This window comes from Callionymus lyra, unplaced genomic scaffold (genome assembly GCF_982586985.1).
Source record: "Callionymus lyra unplaced genomic scaffold, fCalLyr1.hap1.1 HAP1_SCAFFOLD_243, whole genome shotgun sequence".
Taxonomy (NCBI): domain Eukaryota; kingdom Metazoa; phylum Chordata; class Actinopteri; order Syngnathiformes; family Callionymidae; genus Callionymus; species Callionymus lyra.
Window position 1 is genome coordinate 9,369 of NW_028258672.1, and position 18,738 is coordinate 28,106.

At 45.8% G+C, this 18,738-nt stretch overlaps 1 protein-coding gene across 5 annotated transcripts in view; it reads left to right on the forward strand.

Moving 5' to 3' along the window:
* Positions 1-1,398: 1,398 nt before the first annotated feature.
* LOC148057979 (protein TANC2-like) overlaps positions 1,399-18,738 on the forward strand; it is a 46,712-nt gene continuing 29,372 nt past the window's right edge. For 3 of the 5 annotated variants that reach the window (XM_087782666.1, XM_087782667.1, XM_087782668.1), the window contains exons 1-4: positions 4,247-4,621; positions 13,395-13,522; positions 13,908-14,067; positions 17,926-18,360. In XM_087782666.1, the coding sequence (XP_087638792.1) occupies positions 4,399-4,621; positions 13,395-13,522; positions 13,908-14,067; positions 17,926-18,360 (946 nt within the window). In that variant the 5' untranslated portion in view covers positions 4,247-4,398. Of the gene's footprint in view, positions 1,508-4,245; positions 4,622-13,394; positions 13,523-13,907; positions 14,068-17,925; positions 18,361-18,738 lie in introns of those variants that run through there. The other 2 variants (XM_087782669.1, XM_087782664.1) reach the window with 2 other exon arrangements.

Sequence of the window (18,738 nt, forward strand, 5' to 3'; positions counted from 1 at the left end):
TCAACATGTGTCACATGACCTTCACTTCAACATGTGTCACATGACCTTCACTTCAACATGTGTCACATGACCTTCACTTCAGAATGTGTCACATGACCTTCACTTCAACATGTGTCACATGACCTTCACTTCAGAATGTGTCACATGACCTTCACTTCAACATGTGTCACATGACCTTCACTTCAACATGTGTCACATGACCTTCACTTCAACATGTGTCACATGACCTTCACTTCAACATGTGTCACATGACCTTCACTTCAGAATGTGTCACATGACCTTCACTTCAGAATGTGTCACATGACCTTCACTTCAACATGTGTCACATGACCTTCACTTCAACATGTGTCACATGACCTTCACTTCAACATGTGTCACATGACCTTCACTTCAGAATGTGTCACATGACCTTCACTTCAGAATGTGTCACATGACCTTCACTTCAACATGTGTCACATGACCTTCACTTCAGAATGTGTCACATGACCTTCACTTCAACATGTGTCACATGACCTTCACTTCAACATGTGTCACATGACCTTCACTTCAACATGTGTCACATGACCTTCACTTCAACATGTGTCACATGACCTTCACTTCAGAATGTGTCACATGACCTTCACTTCAACATGTGTCACATGACCTTCACTTCAACATGTGTCACATGACCTTCACTTCAACATGTGTCACATGACCTTCACTTCAACATGTGTCACATGACCTTCACTTCAACATGTGTCACATGACCTTCACTTCAGAATGTGTCACATGACCTTCACTTCAACATGTGTCACATGACCTTCACTTCAACATGTGTCACATGACCTTCACTTCAACATGTGTCACATGACCTTCACTTCAGAATGTGTCACATGACCTTCACTTCAACATGTGTCACATGACCTTCACTTCAACATGTGTCACATGACCTTCACTTCAGAATGTGTCACATGACCTTCACTTCAACATGTGTCACATGACCTTCACTTCAGAATGTGTCACATGACCTTCACTTCAACATGTGTCACATGACCTTCACTTCAACATGTGTCACATGACCTTCACTTCAGAATGTGTCACATGACCTTCACTTCAACATGTGTCACATGACCTTCACTTCAACATGTGTCACATGACCTTCACTTCAGAATGCGTCACATGACCTTCACTTCAGAATGTGTCACATGACCTTCACTTCAACATGTGTCACATGACCTTCACTTCAACATGTGTCACATGACCTTCACTTCAACATGTGTCACATGACCTTCACTTCAACATGTGTCACATGACCTTCACTTCAGCATGTGTCACATGACCTTCACTTCAACATGTGTCACATGACCTTCACTTCAGAATGTGTCACATGACCTTCACTTCCTCTCGTTTGTAGCCGGCGGCAGCAGCGTGGAGTCAGAAGGGTCAGAGGTCAGGATGATGGAGGGATTCACTCGTTCACTGCCCTCCTCTCCTCTGCTGCACTTCCGTCCGACCAAGAGAGCGACAGGTGAGAAGATCCTTGTTACTTAGATCCACCTGAGACACAGCGGCTGGTTTGACCTCTGACCCCTCCTTCCATTTCCCAACATGCCTTGTGAGGGAGTGTAACCCGAACCTTGTGTCGGCCTTTACTCCCCCTCCTCCTGCTCTTCCTCCTCCTCCTCTTCCTCCTCCTCCTCCTCCTCCTGCTCTTCCTCCTCCTCCTCTTCCTTCTCCTCCTCCTCCTCCTCCTCCTCCTCCTCTTCCTCCTCCTCTTCCTCCTCCTCTTCCTCCTCCTCCTCTTCCTCCTCCTCCTCTTGCTCTTCCTCCTCCCCCTCCTCCTGCTCTTCCTCCTCCTCCTCTTGCTCTTCCTCCTCCTCCTCCTGCTCTTCCTCCCCCTCCTCCTGCTCTTCCTCCTCCTCCTCCTGCTCTTCCTCCCCCTCCTCCTGCTCTTCCTCTTCCTCCTCCTCCTCTTGCTCTTCCTCCTCCCCCTCCTCCTGCTCTTCCTCCTCCTCCTCTTCCTCCTCCCCCTCCTCCTGCTCTTCCTCCTCCTCCTCCTGCTCTTCCTCCCCCTCCTGCTTTTCCTCTTCCTCCTCCTCCTCTTGCTCTTCCTCCTCCCCCTCCTCCTGCTCTTCCTCCTCCTCCTCTTCCTCCTCCCCCTCCTCCTGCTCTTCCTCCTCCTCCTCCTCCTCTTCCTCCTCCTCTTCCTCCTCCCCCTCTTCCTCCTCCTCCTCTTGCTCTTCCTCCTCCCCCTCCTCCTGCTCTTCCTCCTCCTCCTCTTCCTCCTCCTCCTCTTGCTCTTCCTCCTCCTCCTCCTGCTCTTCCTCCTCCTCCTCTTCCTTCTCCTCCTCCTCCTCCTGCTCTTCCTCCTCCTCCTCTTCCTTCTCCTCCTCCTCCTCCTCCTCTTCCTCCTCCTCCTCTTCCTCCTCCTCCTCTTGCTCTTCCTCCTCCCCCTCCTCCTGCTCTTCCTCCTCCTCCTCCTCCTCTTCCTCCTCCTCCTCTTGCTCTTCCTCCTCCTCCTCCTGCTCTTCCTCCCCCTCCTCCTGCTCTTCCTCTTCCTCCTCCTCCTTTGCTCTTCCTCCTCCCCCTCCTCCTGCTCTTCCTCCTCCTCCTCTTCCTCCTCCCCCTCCTCCTGCTCTTCCTCCTCCTCCTCCTGCTCTTCCTCCCCTTCCTCCTGCTCTTCCTCCTCCTCCTGCTGCTCTTCCTCCCCCTCCTCCTGCTCTTCCTCCTCCTCCTCTTCCTCCTCCCCCTCCTCCTGCTCTTCCTCCTCCTCCTCCTGCTCTTCCTCCCCTTCCTCCTGCTCTTCCTCCTCCTCCTCCTGCTCTTCCTCCCCCTCCTCCTGCTCTTCCTCCTCCTCCTGCTGCTCTTCCTCCCCCTCCTCCTGCTCTTCCTCTTCCTCCTCCTCCTCTTGCTCTTCTTCCTCCCCCTCCTCCTGCTCTTCCTCCTCCTCCTGCTGCTCTTCCTACTCCTCCTCCTCCTCCTGCTCTTCCTGCTTAAATGTAATAAAAAAAGGTTAAAGTGATGAAAAACGACATGTTACACATGAAACTAATATCATGAGAATCAATAAAAAGCTAAATGACTGAAAAGAAAGTCAAAGACATGAAGTCGTTACAAGAACTGATGATATTGTTTAAAAGAGCGAAAAAGGTAAAGAAGTTGATAAAACTCTTGTGTATAATAAACAAATGGAAAGAAAGTGATGGAACAAGAAAATGTAAATGATGGTGAAAACAGTATAAAGATGTTTGAAAGAGAAAGAAGTATAGACTCCAGGAGGAACCAGAGACTCCTCCTGCAGATGAAGAAGGATAGACTCCAGGAGGAACCAGAGACTCCTCCTGCAGATGAAGAAGGATAGACTCCAGGAGGAACCAGAGACTCCTCCTGCAGATGAAGAAGGATAGACTCCAGGAGGAACCAGAGACTCCTCCTGCAGATGAAGAAGGATAGACTCCAGGAGGAACCAGAGACTCCTCCTGCAGATGAAGAAGGATAGACTCCAGGAGGAACCAGAGACTCCTCCTGCAGATGAAGAAGGATAGACTCCAGGAGGAACCAGAGACTCCTCCTGCAGATGAAGAAGGATAGACTCCAGGAGGAACCAGAGACTCCTCCTGCAGATGAAGAAGGATAGACTCCAGGAGGAACCAGAGACTCCTCCTGCAGATGAAGAAGGATAGACTCCAGGAGGAACCAGAGACTCCTCCTGCAGATGAAGAAGGATAGACTCCAGGAGGAACCAGAGACTCCTCCTGCAGATGAAGAAGGATAGACTCCAGGAGGAACCAGAGACTCCTCCTGCAGATGAAGAAGGATAGACTCCAGGAGGAACCAGAGACTCCTCCTGCAGATGAAGAAGGATAGACTCCAGGAGGAACCAGAGACTCCTCCTGCAGATGAAGAAGGATAGACTCCAGGAGGAACCAGAGACTCCTCCTGCAGATGAAGAAGGATAGACTCCAGGAGGAACCAGAGACTCCTCCTGCAGATGAAGAAGGATAGACTCCAGGAGGAACCAGAGACTCCTCCTGCAGATGAAGAAGGATAGACTCCAGGAGGAACCAGAGACTCCTCCTGCAGATGAAGAAGGATAGACTCCAGGAGGAACCAGAGACTCCTCCTGCAGAGGGAGGAGGAGGAGACTGAGCTGCACACGGACTTGTTTTTCTCCGACGAGGATCAAACTTTTCCACACGACCTTCTTCTCAATGAAAGTTCCTGAAGAAGACGAAGGAAAGTTTTCAAAGGTTCTGTGGGACACGAGCGACGGTCGTGGTTCTGATCCCTCAGGCTCTCCATTCCTTTGTCTGGAGAGGGAGGAGTTCTGGTCCGGAGGCTCCATGAGCTGCTCAAAGGTTCTTGGACAAACAAAGCTTCGTCAACATGGAAACACTCTGAGTCAATCAGGAGCCGGTCATGGACTGCACGGCGGCGGTTTTGAAAGCATGTGCTCGGTCCAGGAGCATGTGGCGAGGGCGGCGCCCGTGGACCCGGACCCGGCGCTGGTCCAGCAGAGACCTGGTGACCCCGGGGTCGGTCCAACACGCCTCCTCACTCCTGAACCTGCTCTACGCCTGCTGTCGCTGCCACCAGGACGGAGAGAAGAGAGGGAGTGAGAGGAGTGAGAGGAGTGAGGAAGGTGAGGAAGTTGAGAGAGGAGTGATAGGAGTGAGGAAGGTGAGAGAGGAGTGAGAGGAGTGAGGAAGGTGAGGAAGTTGAGAGAGGAGTGATAGGAGTGAGGAAGGTGAGAGAGGAGTGATAGGAGTGAGGAAGGTGAGAGAGGAGTGAGAGGAGTGAGGAAGGTGAGAGGAGTGAGGAAGGTGAGAGGAGTGAGAGGAGTGAGGAAGGTGAGAGAGGAGTGAGAGGAGTGAGGAAGGTGAGAGGAGTGAGAGGAGTGAGGAAGGTGAGAGTAGTAGGATCAAGAATTGAATTAACTTGTGATTTATTTGTTATAAGTTTCATATAGTTTCATTTTTTATTTCAAAATAAAGTCTCAATCAAATGATCACATGATCGTCTGTGAGTCACATGATCGTCTGTGAGTCACGTGATCGTCTGTGAGTCACATGATCGTCTGTGAGTCACATGATCGTCTGTGAGTCACATGATCGTCTGTGAGTCACATGATCGTCTGTGAGTCACATGATCGTCTGTGAGTCACATGATCGTCTGTGAGTCACATGATCGTCTGTGAGTCACATGATCGTCTGTGAGTCACATGATCGTCTGTGAGTCACATGATCGTCTGTGAGTCACATGATCGTCTGTGAGTCACATGATCGTCTGTGAGTCACATGATCGTCTGTGAGTCACATGATCGTCTGTGAGTCACATGATCGTCTGTGAGTCACGTGATCGTCTGTGAGTCACGTGATCGTCTGTGAGTCACGTGATCGTCTGTGAGTCACATGATCGTCTGTGAGTCACATGATCCTCTGTGAGTCACATGATCCTCTGTGAGTCACATGATCGTCTGTGAGTCACATGATCGTCTGTGAGTCACATGATCGTCTGTGAGTCACATGATCGTCTGTGAGTCACGTGATCGTCTGTGAGTCACGTGATCGTCTGTGAGTCACATGATCGTCTGTGAGTCACATGATCGTCTGTGAGTCACGTGATCGTCTGTGAGTCACATGATCGTCTGTGAGTCACATGATCGTCTGTGAGTCACATGATCGTCTGTGAGTCACGTGATCGTCTGTGAGTCACGTGATCGTCTGTGAGTCACATGATCGTCTGTGAGTCACGTGATCGTCTGTGAGTCACGTGATCGTCTGTGAGTCACATGATCGTCTGTGAGTCACATGATCGTCTGTGAGTCACGTGATCGTCTGTGAGTCACGTGATCGTCTGTGAGTCACATGATCCTCTGTGAGTCACATGATCCTCTGTGAGTCACATGATCCTCTGTGAGTCACATGATCGTCTTATTTATTGTTAATAATAATTGATATATTAATTATTGTTATTGAATGATTGGATTATGTATCAATAAAAAAGACAATTTAATTTTTAAACAAAACAAACTCCTTTCAATAAAAATATTAAATTAAATCATCAATTAGTGAAAAAAATGATAAAAAATAAACATTTGAAATGTTGAATGAATGAATATTCTGATGATAATATATATATATATTGTAAATGTGTCTCATGTTCTAAGGATGTTCTATGATCAGACTCTGGACTCTAGTGTTGACGTCTTTGTCTTCTGGCTCAGCTCTGTCTTGACACACATCAGTGTGTTCCGTGACCTTGATGGCCGACAGGAGCACATGGTGGACAAAAGAGTCTGACCTTGACCAAAACACACCCTCTGGTCATAATCTTATGGTTCTGGAGTCAAGCTAGTTAGAACTGTTTCATCTTGGAAATGAATGAAACCACCGTCTCCAGCCCATGTCGTAACACAGTTCCATGGTCGCTCTGTTTGGTTTGAGTTTAGTTCAGAGAGTGTTTCTGTAAAGATGACTCTGAGTGACCGTCCTTGCTCTGACATGGTTTCTACTAGAGTTTTTTGATAGTGTATAGTATATATGTGTAATATTGTCCAGTACTTGACTCTGGTGTTGTGATAGTGTATTAACAAGTATATATGTGTAATATTGTCCAGTACTTGACTCTGGTGTTGTGATAGTGTATTAACAAGTATATATGTGTAATATTGTCCAGTACTTGACTCTGGTGTTGTGATAGTGTATTAACAAGTATATATGTGTAATATTGTCCAGTACTTGACTCTGGTGTTGTGATAGTGTATTAACAAGTATATATGTGTAATATTGTCCAGTACTTGACTCTGGTGTTGTGATAGTGTAGTAACAAGTATATATGTGTAATATTGTCCAGTACTTGACTCTGGTGTTGTGATAGTGTAGTAACAAGTATATATGTGTAATATTGTCCAGTACTTGACTCTGGTGTTGTGATAGTGTATTAACAAGTATATATGTGTAATATTGTCCAGTACTTGACTCTGGTGTTGTGATAGTGTAGTAACAAGTATATATGTGTAGTATTGTCCAGTACTTGACTCTGGTGTTGTGATAGTGTAGTAACAAGTATATATGTGTAGTATTGTCCAGTACTTGACTCTGGTGTTATGATGGTGTAGTAACAAGTATATATGTGTAGTATTGTCCAGTACTTGACTCTGGTGTTATGATGGTGTAGTAACAAGTATATATGTGTAGTATTGTCCAGTACTTGACTCTGGTGTTGTGATAGTGTAGTAACAAGTATATATGTGTAGTATTGTCCAGTACTTGACTCTGGTGTTATGATGGTGTAGTAACAAGTATATATGTGTAGTATTGTCCAGTACTTGACTCTGGTGTTGTGATAGTGTAGTAACAAGTATATATGTGTAGTATTGTCCAGTACTTGACTCTGGTGTTATGATGGTGTAGTAACAAGTATATATGTGTAGTATTGTCCAGTACTTGACTCTGGTGTTGTGATAGTGTAGTAACAAGTATATATGTGTAGTATTGTCCAGTACTTGACTCTGGTGTTATGATGGTGTAGTAACAAGTATATATGTGTAGTATTGTCCAGTACTTGACTCTGGTGTTGTGATAGTGTAGTAACAAGTATATATGTGTAATATTGTCCAGTACTTGACTCTGGTGTTGTGATAGTGTATTAACAAGTATATATGTGTAATATTGTCCAGTACTTGACTCTGGTGTTGTGATAGTGTAGTAACAAGTATATATGTGTAGTATTGTCCAGTACTTGACTCTGGTGTTGTGATAGTGTAGTAACAAGTATATATGTGTAGTATTGTCCAGTACTTGACTCTGGTGTTATGATGGTGTAGTAACAAGTATATATGTGTAGTATTGTCAAGTACTTGACTCTGGTGTTGTGATAGTGTAGCAACAAGTATATATGTGTAGTATTGTCCAGTACTTGACTCTGGTGTTGTGATAGTGTATTAACAAGTATATATGTGTAATATTGTCCAGTACTTGACTCTGGTGTTGTGATAGTGTATTAACAAGTATATATGTGTAATATTGTCCAGTACTTGACTCTGGTGTTGTGATAGTGTATTAACAAGTATATATGTGTAATATTGTCCAGTACTTGACTCTGGTGTTGTGATAGTGTAGTAACAAGTATATATGTGTAGTATTGTCCAGTACTGGACTCTGGTGTTGTGATAGTGTATTAACAAGTATATATGTGTAATATTGTCCAGTACTTGACTCTGGTGTTGTGATAGTGTAGTAACAAGTATATATGTGTAGTATTGTCCAGTACTTGACTCTGGTGTTGTGATAGTGTAGTAACAAGTATATATGTGTAATATTGTCCAGTACTTGACTCTGGTGTTGTGATAGTGTATTAACAAGTATATATGTGTAATATTGTCCAGTACTTGACTCTGGTGTTGTGATAGTGTAGTAACAAGTATATATGTGTAGTATTGTCCAGTACTTGACTCTGGTGTTGTGATAGTGTAGTAACAAGTATATATGTGTAGTATTGTCCAGTACTTGACTGGTGTTATGATGGTGTAGTAACAAGTATATATGTGTAGTATTGTCAAGTACTTGACTCTGGTGTTGTGATAGTGTAGCAACAAGTATATATGTGTAGTATTGTCCAGTACTTGACTCTGGTGTTGTGATAGTGTAGTAACAAGTATATATGTGTAGTATTGTCCAGTACTTGACTCTGGTGTTGTGATAGTGTAGTAACAAGTATATATGTGTAGTATTGTCCAGTACCTGACTCTGGTGTTGTGATAGTGTAGTAACAAGTATATATGTGTAGTATTGTCCAGTACTTGACTCTGGTGTTGTGATAGTGTAGTAACAAGTATATATGTGTAGTATTGTCCAGTACCTGACTCTGGTGTTGTGATAGTGTAGTAACAAGTATATATGTGAAGTATTGTCCAGTACTTGACTCTGGTGTTGTGATAGTTTAGTAACAAGGATATATGTGTAGTATTGTCCAGTACTAGACTCTGGTGTTGTGATAGTGTAGTAACAAGTATATATGTGTAGTATTGTCCAGTACTTGACTCTGATGTTGTGATAGTGTAGTAACAAGGATATATGTGTAGTATTGTTGAGTACTTGACTGGTGTTGTGATAGTGTAGTAACAAGTATATATGTGTAGTATTGTCCAGTACTTGACTCTGGTGTTGTGATAGTGCAGTAACAAGTATATATGTGTAGTATTGTCCAGTACCTGACTCTGGTGTTGTGATAGTGTAGTAACAAGTATATATGTGTAGTATTGTCCAGTACCTGACTCTGGTGTTGTGATAGTGCAGTAATAAGTATATATGTGTAGTATTGTCCAGTACTTGACTCTGGTGTTGTGATAGTGTAGTAACAAGTATATATGTGTAGTATTGTCCAGTACTTGACTCTGGTGTTGTGATAGTGTAGTAACAAGTATATATGTGTAGTATTGTCCAGTACTTGACTCTGGTGTTGTGATAGTGTAGTAACAAGTATATATGTGTAGTATTGTCCAGTACTTGACTCTGGTGTTGTGATAGTGTAGTAACAAGTATATATGTGTAGTATTGTCCAGTACTTGACTCTGGTGTTATGATGGTGTAGTAACAAGTATATATGTGTAGTATTGTCAAGTACTTGACTCTGGTGTTGTGATAGTGTAGCAACAAGTATATATGTGTAGTATTGTCCAGTACTTGACTCTGGTGTTGTGATAGTGTATTAACAAGTATATATGTGTAATATTGTCCAGTACTTGACTCTGGTGTTGTGATAGTGTATTAACAAGTATATATGTGTAATATTGTCCAGTACTTGACTCTGGTGTTGTGATAGTGTATTAACAAGTATATATGTGTAATATTGTCCAGTACTTGACTCTGGTGTTGTGATAGTGTAGTAACAAGTATATATGTGTAGTATTGTCCAGTACTGGACTCTGGTGTTGTGATAGTGTATTAACAAGTATATATGTGTAATATTGTCCAGTACTTGACTCTGGTGTTGTGATAGTGTAGTAACAAGTATATATGTGTAGTATTGTCCAGTACTTGACTCTGGTGTTGTGATAGTGTAGTAACAAGTATATATGTGTAATATTGTCCAGTACTTGACTCTGGTGTTGTGATAGTGTATTAACAAGTATATATGTGTAATATTGTCCAGTACTTGACTCTGGTGTTGTGATAGTGTAGTAACAAGTATATATGTGTAGTATTGTCCAGTACTTGACTCTGGTGTTGTGATAGTGTAGTAACAAGTATATATGTGTAGTATTGTCCAGTACTTGACTGGTGTTATGATGGTGTAGTAACAAGTATATATGTGTAGTATTGTCAAGTACTTGACTCTGGTGTTGTGATAGTGTAGCAACAAGTATATATGTGTAGTATTGTCCAGTACTTGACTCTGGTGTTGTGATAGTGTAGTAACAAGTATATATGTGTAGTATTGTCCAGTACTTGACTCTGGTGTTGTGATAGTGTAGTAACAAGTATATATGTGTAGTATTGTCCAGTACCTGACTCTGGTGTTGTGATAGTGTAGTAACAAGTATATATGTGTAGTATTGTCCAGTACTTGACTCTGGTGTTGTGATAGTGTAGTAACAAGTATATATGTGTAGTATTGTCCAGTACCTGACTCTGGTGTTGTGATAGTGTAGTAACAAGTATATATGTGAAGTATTGTCCAGTACTTGACTCTGGTGTTGTGATAGTTTAGTAACAAGGATATATGTGTAGTATTGTCCAGTACTAGACTCTGGTGTTGTGATAGTGTAGTAACAAGTATATATGTGTAGTATTGTCCAGTACTTGACTCTGATGTTGTGATAGTGTAGTAACAAGGATATATGTGTAGTATTGTTGAGTACTTGACTGGTGTTGTGATAGTGTAGTAACAAGTATATATGTGTAGTATTGTCCAGTACTTGACTCTGGTGTTGTGATAGTGCAGTAACAAGTATATATGTGTAGTATTGTCCAGTACCTGACTCTGGTGTTGTGATAGTGTAGTAACAAGTATATATGTGTAGTATTGTCCAGTACCTGACTCTGGTGTTGTGATAGTGCAGTAATAAGTATATATGTGTAGTATTGTCCAGTACTTGACTCTGGTGTTGTGATAGTGTAGTAACAAGTATATATGTGTAGTATTGTCCAGTACTTGACTCTGGTGTTGTGATAGTGTAGTAACAAGTATATATGTGTAGTATTGTCCAGTACTTGACTCTGGTGTTGTGATAGTGTAGTAACAAGTATATATGTGTAGTATTGTCCAGTACTTGACTCTGGTGTTGTGATAGTGTAGTAACAAGTATATATGTGTAGTATTGTCAAGTACTTGACTCTGGTGTTGTGATAGTGTAGTAACAAGTATATATGTGTAGTATTGTCCAGTACTTGACTCTGGTGTTGTGATAGTGTAGTAACAAGTATATATATGTGTAGTATTGTCCAGTACTTGACTCTGGTGTTGTGATAGTGTAGTAACAAGTATATATATGTGTAGTATTGTCCAGTACTTGTCTCTGGTGTTGTGATAGTGTAGTAACAAGTATATATGTGTAGTATTGTCCAGTCTAGTAGTTGTTTTCAAACCAAAATATGTCCAAACAACAGCTTTAAAAGCTGCTGGACTCACTGTATCCTCTTGTCCTCAGTCATCATTCTTCCTTTAGCTGCGGAGGATGTAACGACTGCTGCCATCTAGAGGCCGGAGGTTTAAGTGCATCACAAACGTGAAGAAACACTGAATATTTTCATGTAATTGTAAAACCAAATCATCTTTATTCATACACATCAAAATACAAACTACAGATAATAACAAATATTGTGATATTGAAGTGTATGAATATGTTCTTACACCTTCTCTAGACTGTAACATGTTGCTGCTGAAGGATCACATGAACAACTGACTCACAGCTTTGAAGCTTCTCTGCTCAATACAAGAACCAGAAGCAAAGCATGATGGGAGAAGTTTAGAGGAGTTGAAGACAGAAGTGTATTTTTGTTCTTCTAAAAATGACTCGCACTCTTTCATTGACTGACCACATAGATATGCACACACACACACACACACACACACACACACACACGCACACTTAAACAGACACACACTCACACACTTACACTCACACGCACGCACACTTAAACAGACACACACTCACACACTTACACTCACACGCACGCACACTTAAACAGACACACACTCACACACTTACACTCACACGCACGCACACTTAAACAGACACACACTCACACACGCACACTCACACACACGCACACTTAAACAGACACACACTCACACACTTACACTCACACACACGCACACTTAAACAGACACACACTCACACACGCACACTCACACACACACACACTTAAACAGACACACACTCACACACGCACACTCACACACACGCACACTTAAACAGACACACACTCACACACGCACACTCACACACACACACACTTAAACAGACACACACTCACACAGAATGATTTTCTTTTCTTCCTTCAGTCGATCTATGGCAGTAATTACAGACTTTTAAAAGAGACAGTATGAGGTTTCATGATGTGGCTCACATTCTTGTGTGTGTGTGAGAGTGTGAGAGTGTGTGAGAGTGAGAGTGTGTGTGTGAGAGTGTGTGAGAGTGAGAGTGTGTGTGTGAGAGTGTGTGTAAGTGTGTGTTTGTGAGAGTGAGAGTGTGTGTGTGAGAGTGTGTGTGAGTGTGTGTGTCTGAGAGTGAGAGTGAGAGTGTGTGTGTGTGTGTGTGTCTGAGAGTGAGAGTGAGAGTGTGTGTGTGTGAGTGAGAGTGTGTGTGAGTGTGTGTGTCTGAGAGTGAGAGTGTGTGTGAGAGTGTGTGTGTGTGAGTGAGAGTGTGTGTGAGTGTGTGTGTGTGAGAGTGAGAGTATGTGTGTGAGAGCGTGTGTGAGTGTGTGTGTCTGAGAGTGAGAGTGAGAGTGAGAGTGTGTGTGTGTGAGTGAGAGTGTGTGTGAGTGTGTGTGAGTGTGTGTGTGTGAGAGTGAGAGTGTGTGTGTGAGAGCGTGTGTGAGTGTGTGTGTCTGAGAGTGAGAGTGTGTGTGTGTGAGTGAGAGTGTGTGTGAGTGTGTGTGTCTGAGAGTGAGAGTGAGAGTGTGTGTGTGTGAGTGAGAGTGAGAGTGTGTGTGTGTGTGTGTGTGTGTGTGTGTGTGTGTGTGTGTGTGTGTGTGTGTGTGTGTGTGTGTGTGTGTGTGTGTGTGTGTGTGTGTGTGTGTGTGTGTGTGTGTGTGTGTGTGTGTGTGTGTGACATATTCAGGTCACAACAATAAATGTATTCAAATCTGCCGCTGCTTGTTTTTCTCCACACGTGTGTTTTACATTTGCTGAGTGTGTGTGTGAAGGTTTGGTCCAGGTAACCATGACAACAGTGTGTGTGTCCTCAGGTGAGGAGGAGGAGCTAGGACCCCCCCCGACGGTGGACGAGGCCGCCGACGCTCTGATGACCAGACTGGGCTTCCTGCTGGGAGAGAAGGTCGTGAGCAGAGAGCCTCAGGGTCAGGATGACCCGCAGGTACCTGTTACACTAATGCTTACACAAGTGATCACAATCATCAATACAATCATTTATTCACAGGTGTTTGTCTGGAGTGTGTTGATAACACAAACATGAACAAACACAGAAGGATTTATTTTAAATACACACTTTATTTAAAGGACAATAAAATGATTAAATATGTTGAGATGAAGTTGAAACTATTTTTCTTCTAATGTCACAAACATCAAAGGATCAATAAAAACATGATTCGACTCAATAAATATAGAATGATGTCATTTTCTGCTCCTGAAGCTTCTTCACGAGACACGGTCTGAGAAAACATCTTATTCAAGTGTATTTGTCGTTGACTCATGTATGTAGAACTTTATTGTTTATTATTTATTGTGTTATGTTTCCACAGAGGATCTCTCCGTCGTCAAGTCTGGCCAGCAGCGGCGCCTCCCCCTGCTCCACACTGCCGCCCCCTGCTGACGGAGAAGGGAACAACAAGCTGGCCTCCAACAGAGCCTCGGTCACCTCCCCGTCCTCAACCCTGGAGAGCCGGGACAGCGGCATCATCGGTACAGACCACAGGCTGAGGAGTGACACGAGTGGTGAAGGAGTGACACGAGTGTTGAAGGAGTGACACGAGTGTTGAAGGAGTGACACGAGTGTTGAAGGAGTGACACGAGTGTTGAAGGAGTGACACGAGTGGTGAAGGAGTGACACGAGTGTTGAAGGAGTGACACGAGTGTTGAAGGAGTGACACGAGTGTTGAAGGAGTGACACGAGTGTTGAAGGAGTGACACGAGTGTTGAAGGAGTGTTGAAGGAGTGACACGAGTGTTGAAGGAGTGACACGAGTGTTGAAGGAGTGACACGAGTGTTGAAGGAGTGACACGAGTGGTGAAGGAGTGACACGAGTGTTGAAGGAGTGACACGAGTGTTGAAGGAGTGACACGAGTGTTGAAGGAGTGACACGAGTGGTGAAGGAGTGACACGAGTGTTGAAGGAGTGACACGAGTGTTGAAGGAGTGACACGAGTGGTGAAGGAGTGACACGAGTGGTGAAGGAGTGACACGAGTGTTGAAGGAGTGACACGAGTGTTGAAGGAGTGACACGAGTGTTGAAGGAGTGACACGAGTGGTGACACGAGTGGTGAAGGAGTGACACGAGTGGTGAAGGAGTGACACGAGTGTTGAAGGAGTGACACGAGTGGTGAAGGAGTGACACGAGTGTTGAAGGAGTGACACGAGTGTTGAAGGAGTGACACGAGTGGTGACACGAGTGTTGAAGGAGTGACACGAGTGGTGACACGAGTGGTGACACGAGTGGTGACACGAGTGGTGACACGAGTGGTGAAGGAGTGACACGAGTGGTGAAGGAGTGACACGAGTGGTGACACGAGTGGTGACACGAGTGGTGAAGGAGTGACACGAGTGGTGACACGAGTGGTGACACGAGTGGTGAAGGAGTGACACGAGTGGTGAAGGAGTGACACGAGTGTTGAAGGAGTGACACGAGTGGTGAAGGAGTGACACGAGTGTTGAAGGAGTGACACGAGTGTTGAAGGAGTGACACGAGTGGTGACACGAGTGTTGAAGGAGTGACACGAGTGGTGACACGAGTGGTGAAGGAGTGACACGAGTGGTGAAGGAGTGACACGAGTGGTGAAGGAGTGACACGAGTGTTGAAGGAGTGACACGAGTGTTGAAGGAGTGACACGAGTGTTGAAGGAGTGACACGAGTGTTGAAGGAGTGACACGAGTGGTGACACGAGTGGTGACACGAGTGGTGAAGGAGTGACACGAGTGTTGAAGGAGTGACACGAGTGGTGAAGGAGTGACACGAGTGGTGAAGGAGTGACACGAGTGTTGAAGGAGTGACACGAGTGTTGAAGGAGTGACACGAGTGGTGACACGAGTGTTGAAGGAGTGACACGAGTGGTGACACGAGTGGTGAAGGAGTGACACGAGTGGTGAAGGAGTGACACGAGTGGTGAAGGAGTGACACGAGTGTTGAAGGAGTGACACGAGTGTTGAAGGAGTGACACGAGTGGTGAAGGAGTGACACGAGTGTTGAAGGAGTGACACGAGTGGTGAAGGAGTGACACGAGTGTTGAAGGAGTGACACGAGTGTTGAAGGAGTGACACGAGTGGTGAAGGAGTGACACGAGTGTTGAAGGAGTGACACGAGTGTTGAAGGAGTGACACGAGTGGTGAAGGAGTGACACGAGTGTTGAAGGAGTGACACGAGTGGTGAAGGAGTGACACGAGTGTTGAAGGAGTGACACGAGTGTTGAAGGAGTGACACGAGTGGTGAAGGAGTGACACGAGTGGTGAAGGAGTGACACGAGTGTTGAAGGAGTGACACGAGTGTTGAAGGAGTGACACGAGTGGTGACACGAGTGTTGAAGGAGTGACACGAGTGGTGACACGAGTGTTGAAGGAGTGACACGAGTGGTGACACGAGTGGTGACACGAGTGGTGAAGGAGTGACACGAGTGGTGACACGAGTGTTGAAGGAGTGACACGAGTGGTGACACGAGTGGTGACACGAGTGGTGACACGAGTGGTGAAGGAGTGACACGAGTGGTGAAGGAGTGACACGAGTGTTGAAGGAGTGACACGAGTGGTGAAGGAGTGACACGAGTGTTGAAGGAGTGACACGAGTGTTGAAGGAGTGACACGAGTGTTGAAGGAGTGACACGAGTGTTGAAGGAGTGACACGAGTGGTGACACGAGTGTTGAAGGAGTGACACGAGTGGTGACACGAGTGGTGACACGAGTGGTGACACGAGTGGTGACACGAGTGGTGACACGAGTGGTGAAGGAGTGACACGAGTGGTGAAGGAGTGACACGAGTGTTGAAGGAGTGACACGAGTGGTGAAGGAGTGACACGAGTGTTGAAGGAGTGACACGAGTGTTGAAGGAGTGACACGAGTGGTGACACGAGTGTTGAAGGAGTGACACGAGTGGTGACACGAGTGTTGAAGGAGTGACACGAGTGGTGACACGAGTGGTGAAGGAGTGACACGAGTGGTGAAGGAGTGACACGAGTGTTGAAGGAGTGACACGAGTGTTGAAGGAGTGACACGAGTGGTGAAGGAGTGACACGAGTGTTGAAGGAGTGACACGAGTGTTGAAGGAGTGACACGAGTGGTGACACGAGTGGTGACACGAGTGGTGAAGGAGTGACACGAGTGGTGAAGGAGTGACACGAGTGTTGAAGGAGTGACACGAGTGGTGAAGGAGTGACACGAGTGTTGAAGGAGTGACACGAGTGGTGACACGAGTGTTGAAGGAGTGACACGAGTGGTGACACGAGTGGTGAAGGAGTGACACGAGTGGTGAAGGAGTGACACGAGTGGTGAAGGAGTGACACGAGTGTTGAAGGAGTGACACGAGTGTTGAAGGAGTGACACGAGTGGTGAAGGAGTGACACGAGTGTTGAAGGAGTGACACGAGTGGTGAAGGAGTGACACGAGTGGTGAAGGAGTGACACGAGTGTTGAAGGAGTGACACGAGCGTTGAAGGAGTGACACGAGTGGTGAAGGAGTGACACGAGTGTTGAAGGAGTGACACGAGTGGTGAAGGAGTGACACGAGTGTTGAAGGAGTGACACGAGTGTTGAAGGAGTGACACGAGTGGTGAAGGAGTGACACGAGTGGTGAAGGAGTGACACGAGTGGTGAAGGAGTGACACGAGTGTTGAAGGAGTGACACGAGTGGTGAAGGAGTGACACGAGTGGTGAAGGAGTGACACGAGTAGTGAAGGAGTGACACGAGTGTTGAAGGAGTGACACGAGTGTTGAAGGAGTGACACGAGTGTTGAAGGAGTGACACGAGTGTTGAAGGAGTGACACGAGTGGTGACACGAGTGTTGAAGGAGTGACACGAGTGTTGAAGGAGTGACACGAGTGTTGAAGGAGTGACACGAGTGTTGAAGGAGTGACACGAGTGTTGAAGGAGTGACACGAGTGGTGACACGAGTGGTGAAGGAGTGACACGAGTGTTGAAGGAGTGACACGAGTGGTGAAGGAGTGACACGAGTGTTGAAGGAGTGACACGAGTGTTGAAGGAGTGACACGAGTGTTGAAAGAGTGACACGAGTGTTGAAGGAGTGACACGAGTGTTGAAAGAGTGACACGAGTGTTGAAGGAGTGACACGAGTGTTGAAGGAGTGACACGAGTGGTGACACGAGTGGTGAAGGAGTGACACGAGTGTTGAAGGAGTGACACGAGTGGTGAAGGAGTGACACGAGTGTTGAAGGAGTGACACGAGTGTTGAAGGAGTGACACGAGTGTTGAAAGAGTGACACGAGTGTTGAAGGAGTGTTGAAGGAGTGACACGAGTGTTGAAGGAGTGTTGAAGGAGTGACACGAGTGTTGAAGGAGTGTTGAAGGAGTGACACGAGTGGTGACGCCTCCTCTGTTGCAGCCACGTTGACCAGCTACTCCGCTGACTCGGCGCTGGACGACGGACGCCGGCGAGCGGGCGAGGTCACCCGGGGCGGCGAGGTCACCCGGGGCGGCGAGGTCACCCGGGGCGGCGAGGTCACCCGGGGCGGCGAGGTCACCCGGGGCGGCGAGGTCACCCGGGGCGGCGAGGTCACCCGGGGCGGCGAGGTCACCCGGGGCGGCGAGGTCTGGGGTGACCCTGGTCGGCCCGGGGTGGCGTCCAGCTGCTCCGCCTCCATGGTGGCGGCAGCGAGCGCTAGCGACGGCTTCGGTTACCGAGGGCAGGAGAACATGGCCGCCTCCACCTACAGCCTCAACAAGCTGCACCCGGACTGGGGTCTGGACTCACAGCGTCTGTCTGGCTCCACCCACTCCATCCCACTGTGCCTCATGCCCCGCCCCAACTCTGTTGCAGGTGCATGCCACGCCCCTTTATTCTTTAAGTGACTGGTTTACAGTTTTAGTTACATGTTGATTTTTGTTCCTCTATGTTGCTCTTTGTTCCTCTATGTTTCTCTTTGTTCCTCTATGTTCCTCTTTGTTTCTCTTTGTTCCTCTATGTTGCTCTTTGTTCCTCTATGTTTCTCTTTGTTCCTCTATGTTCCTCTTTGTTTCTCTTTGTTCCTCTATGTTGCTCTTTGTTTCTCTTTGTTCCTCTATGTTGCTCTTTGTTCCTCTATGTTGCTCTTTGTTCCTCTATGTTTCTCTTTGTTCCTCTATGTTTCTCTTTGTTCCTCTATGTTCCTCTTTGTTTCTCTTTGTTCCTCTATGTTGCTCTTTGTTCCTCTATGTT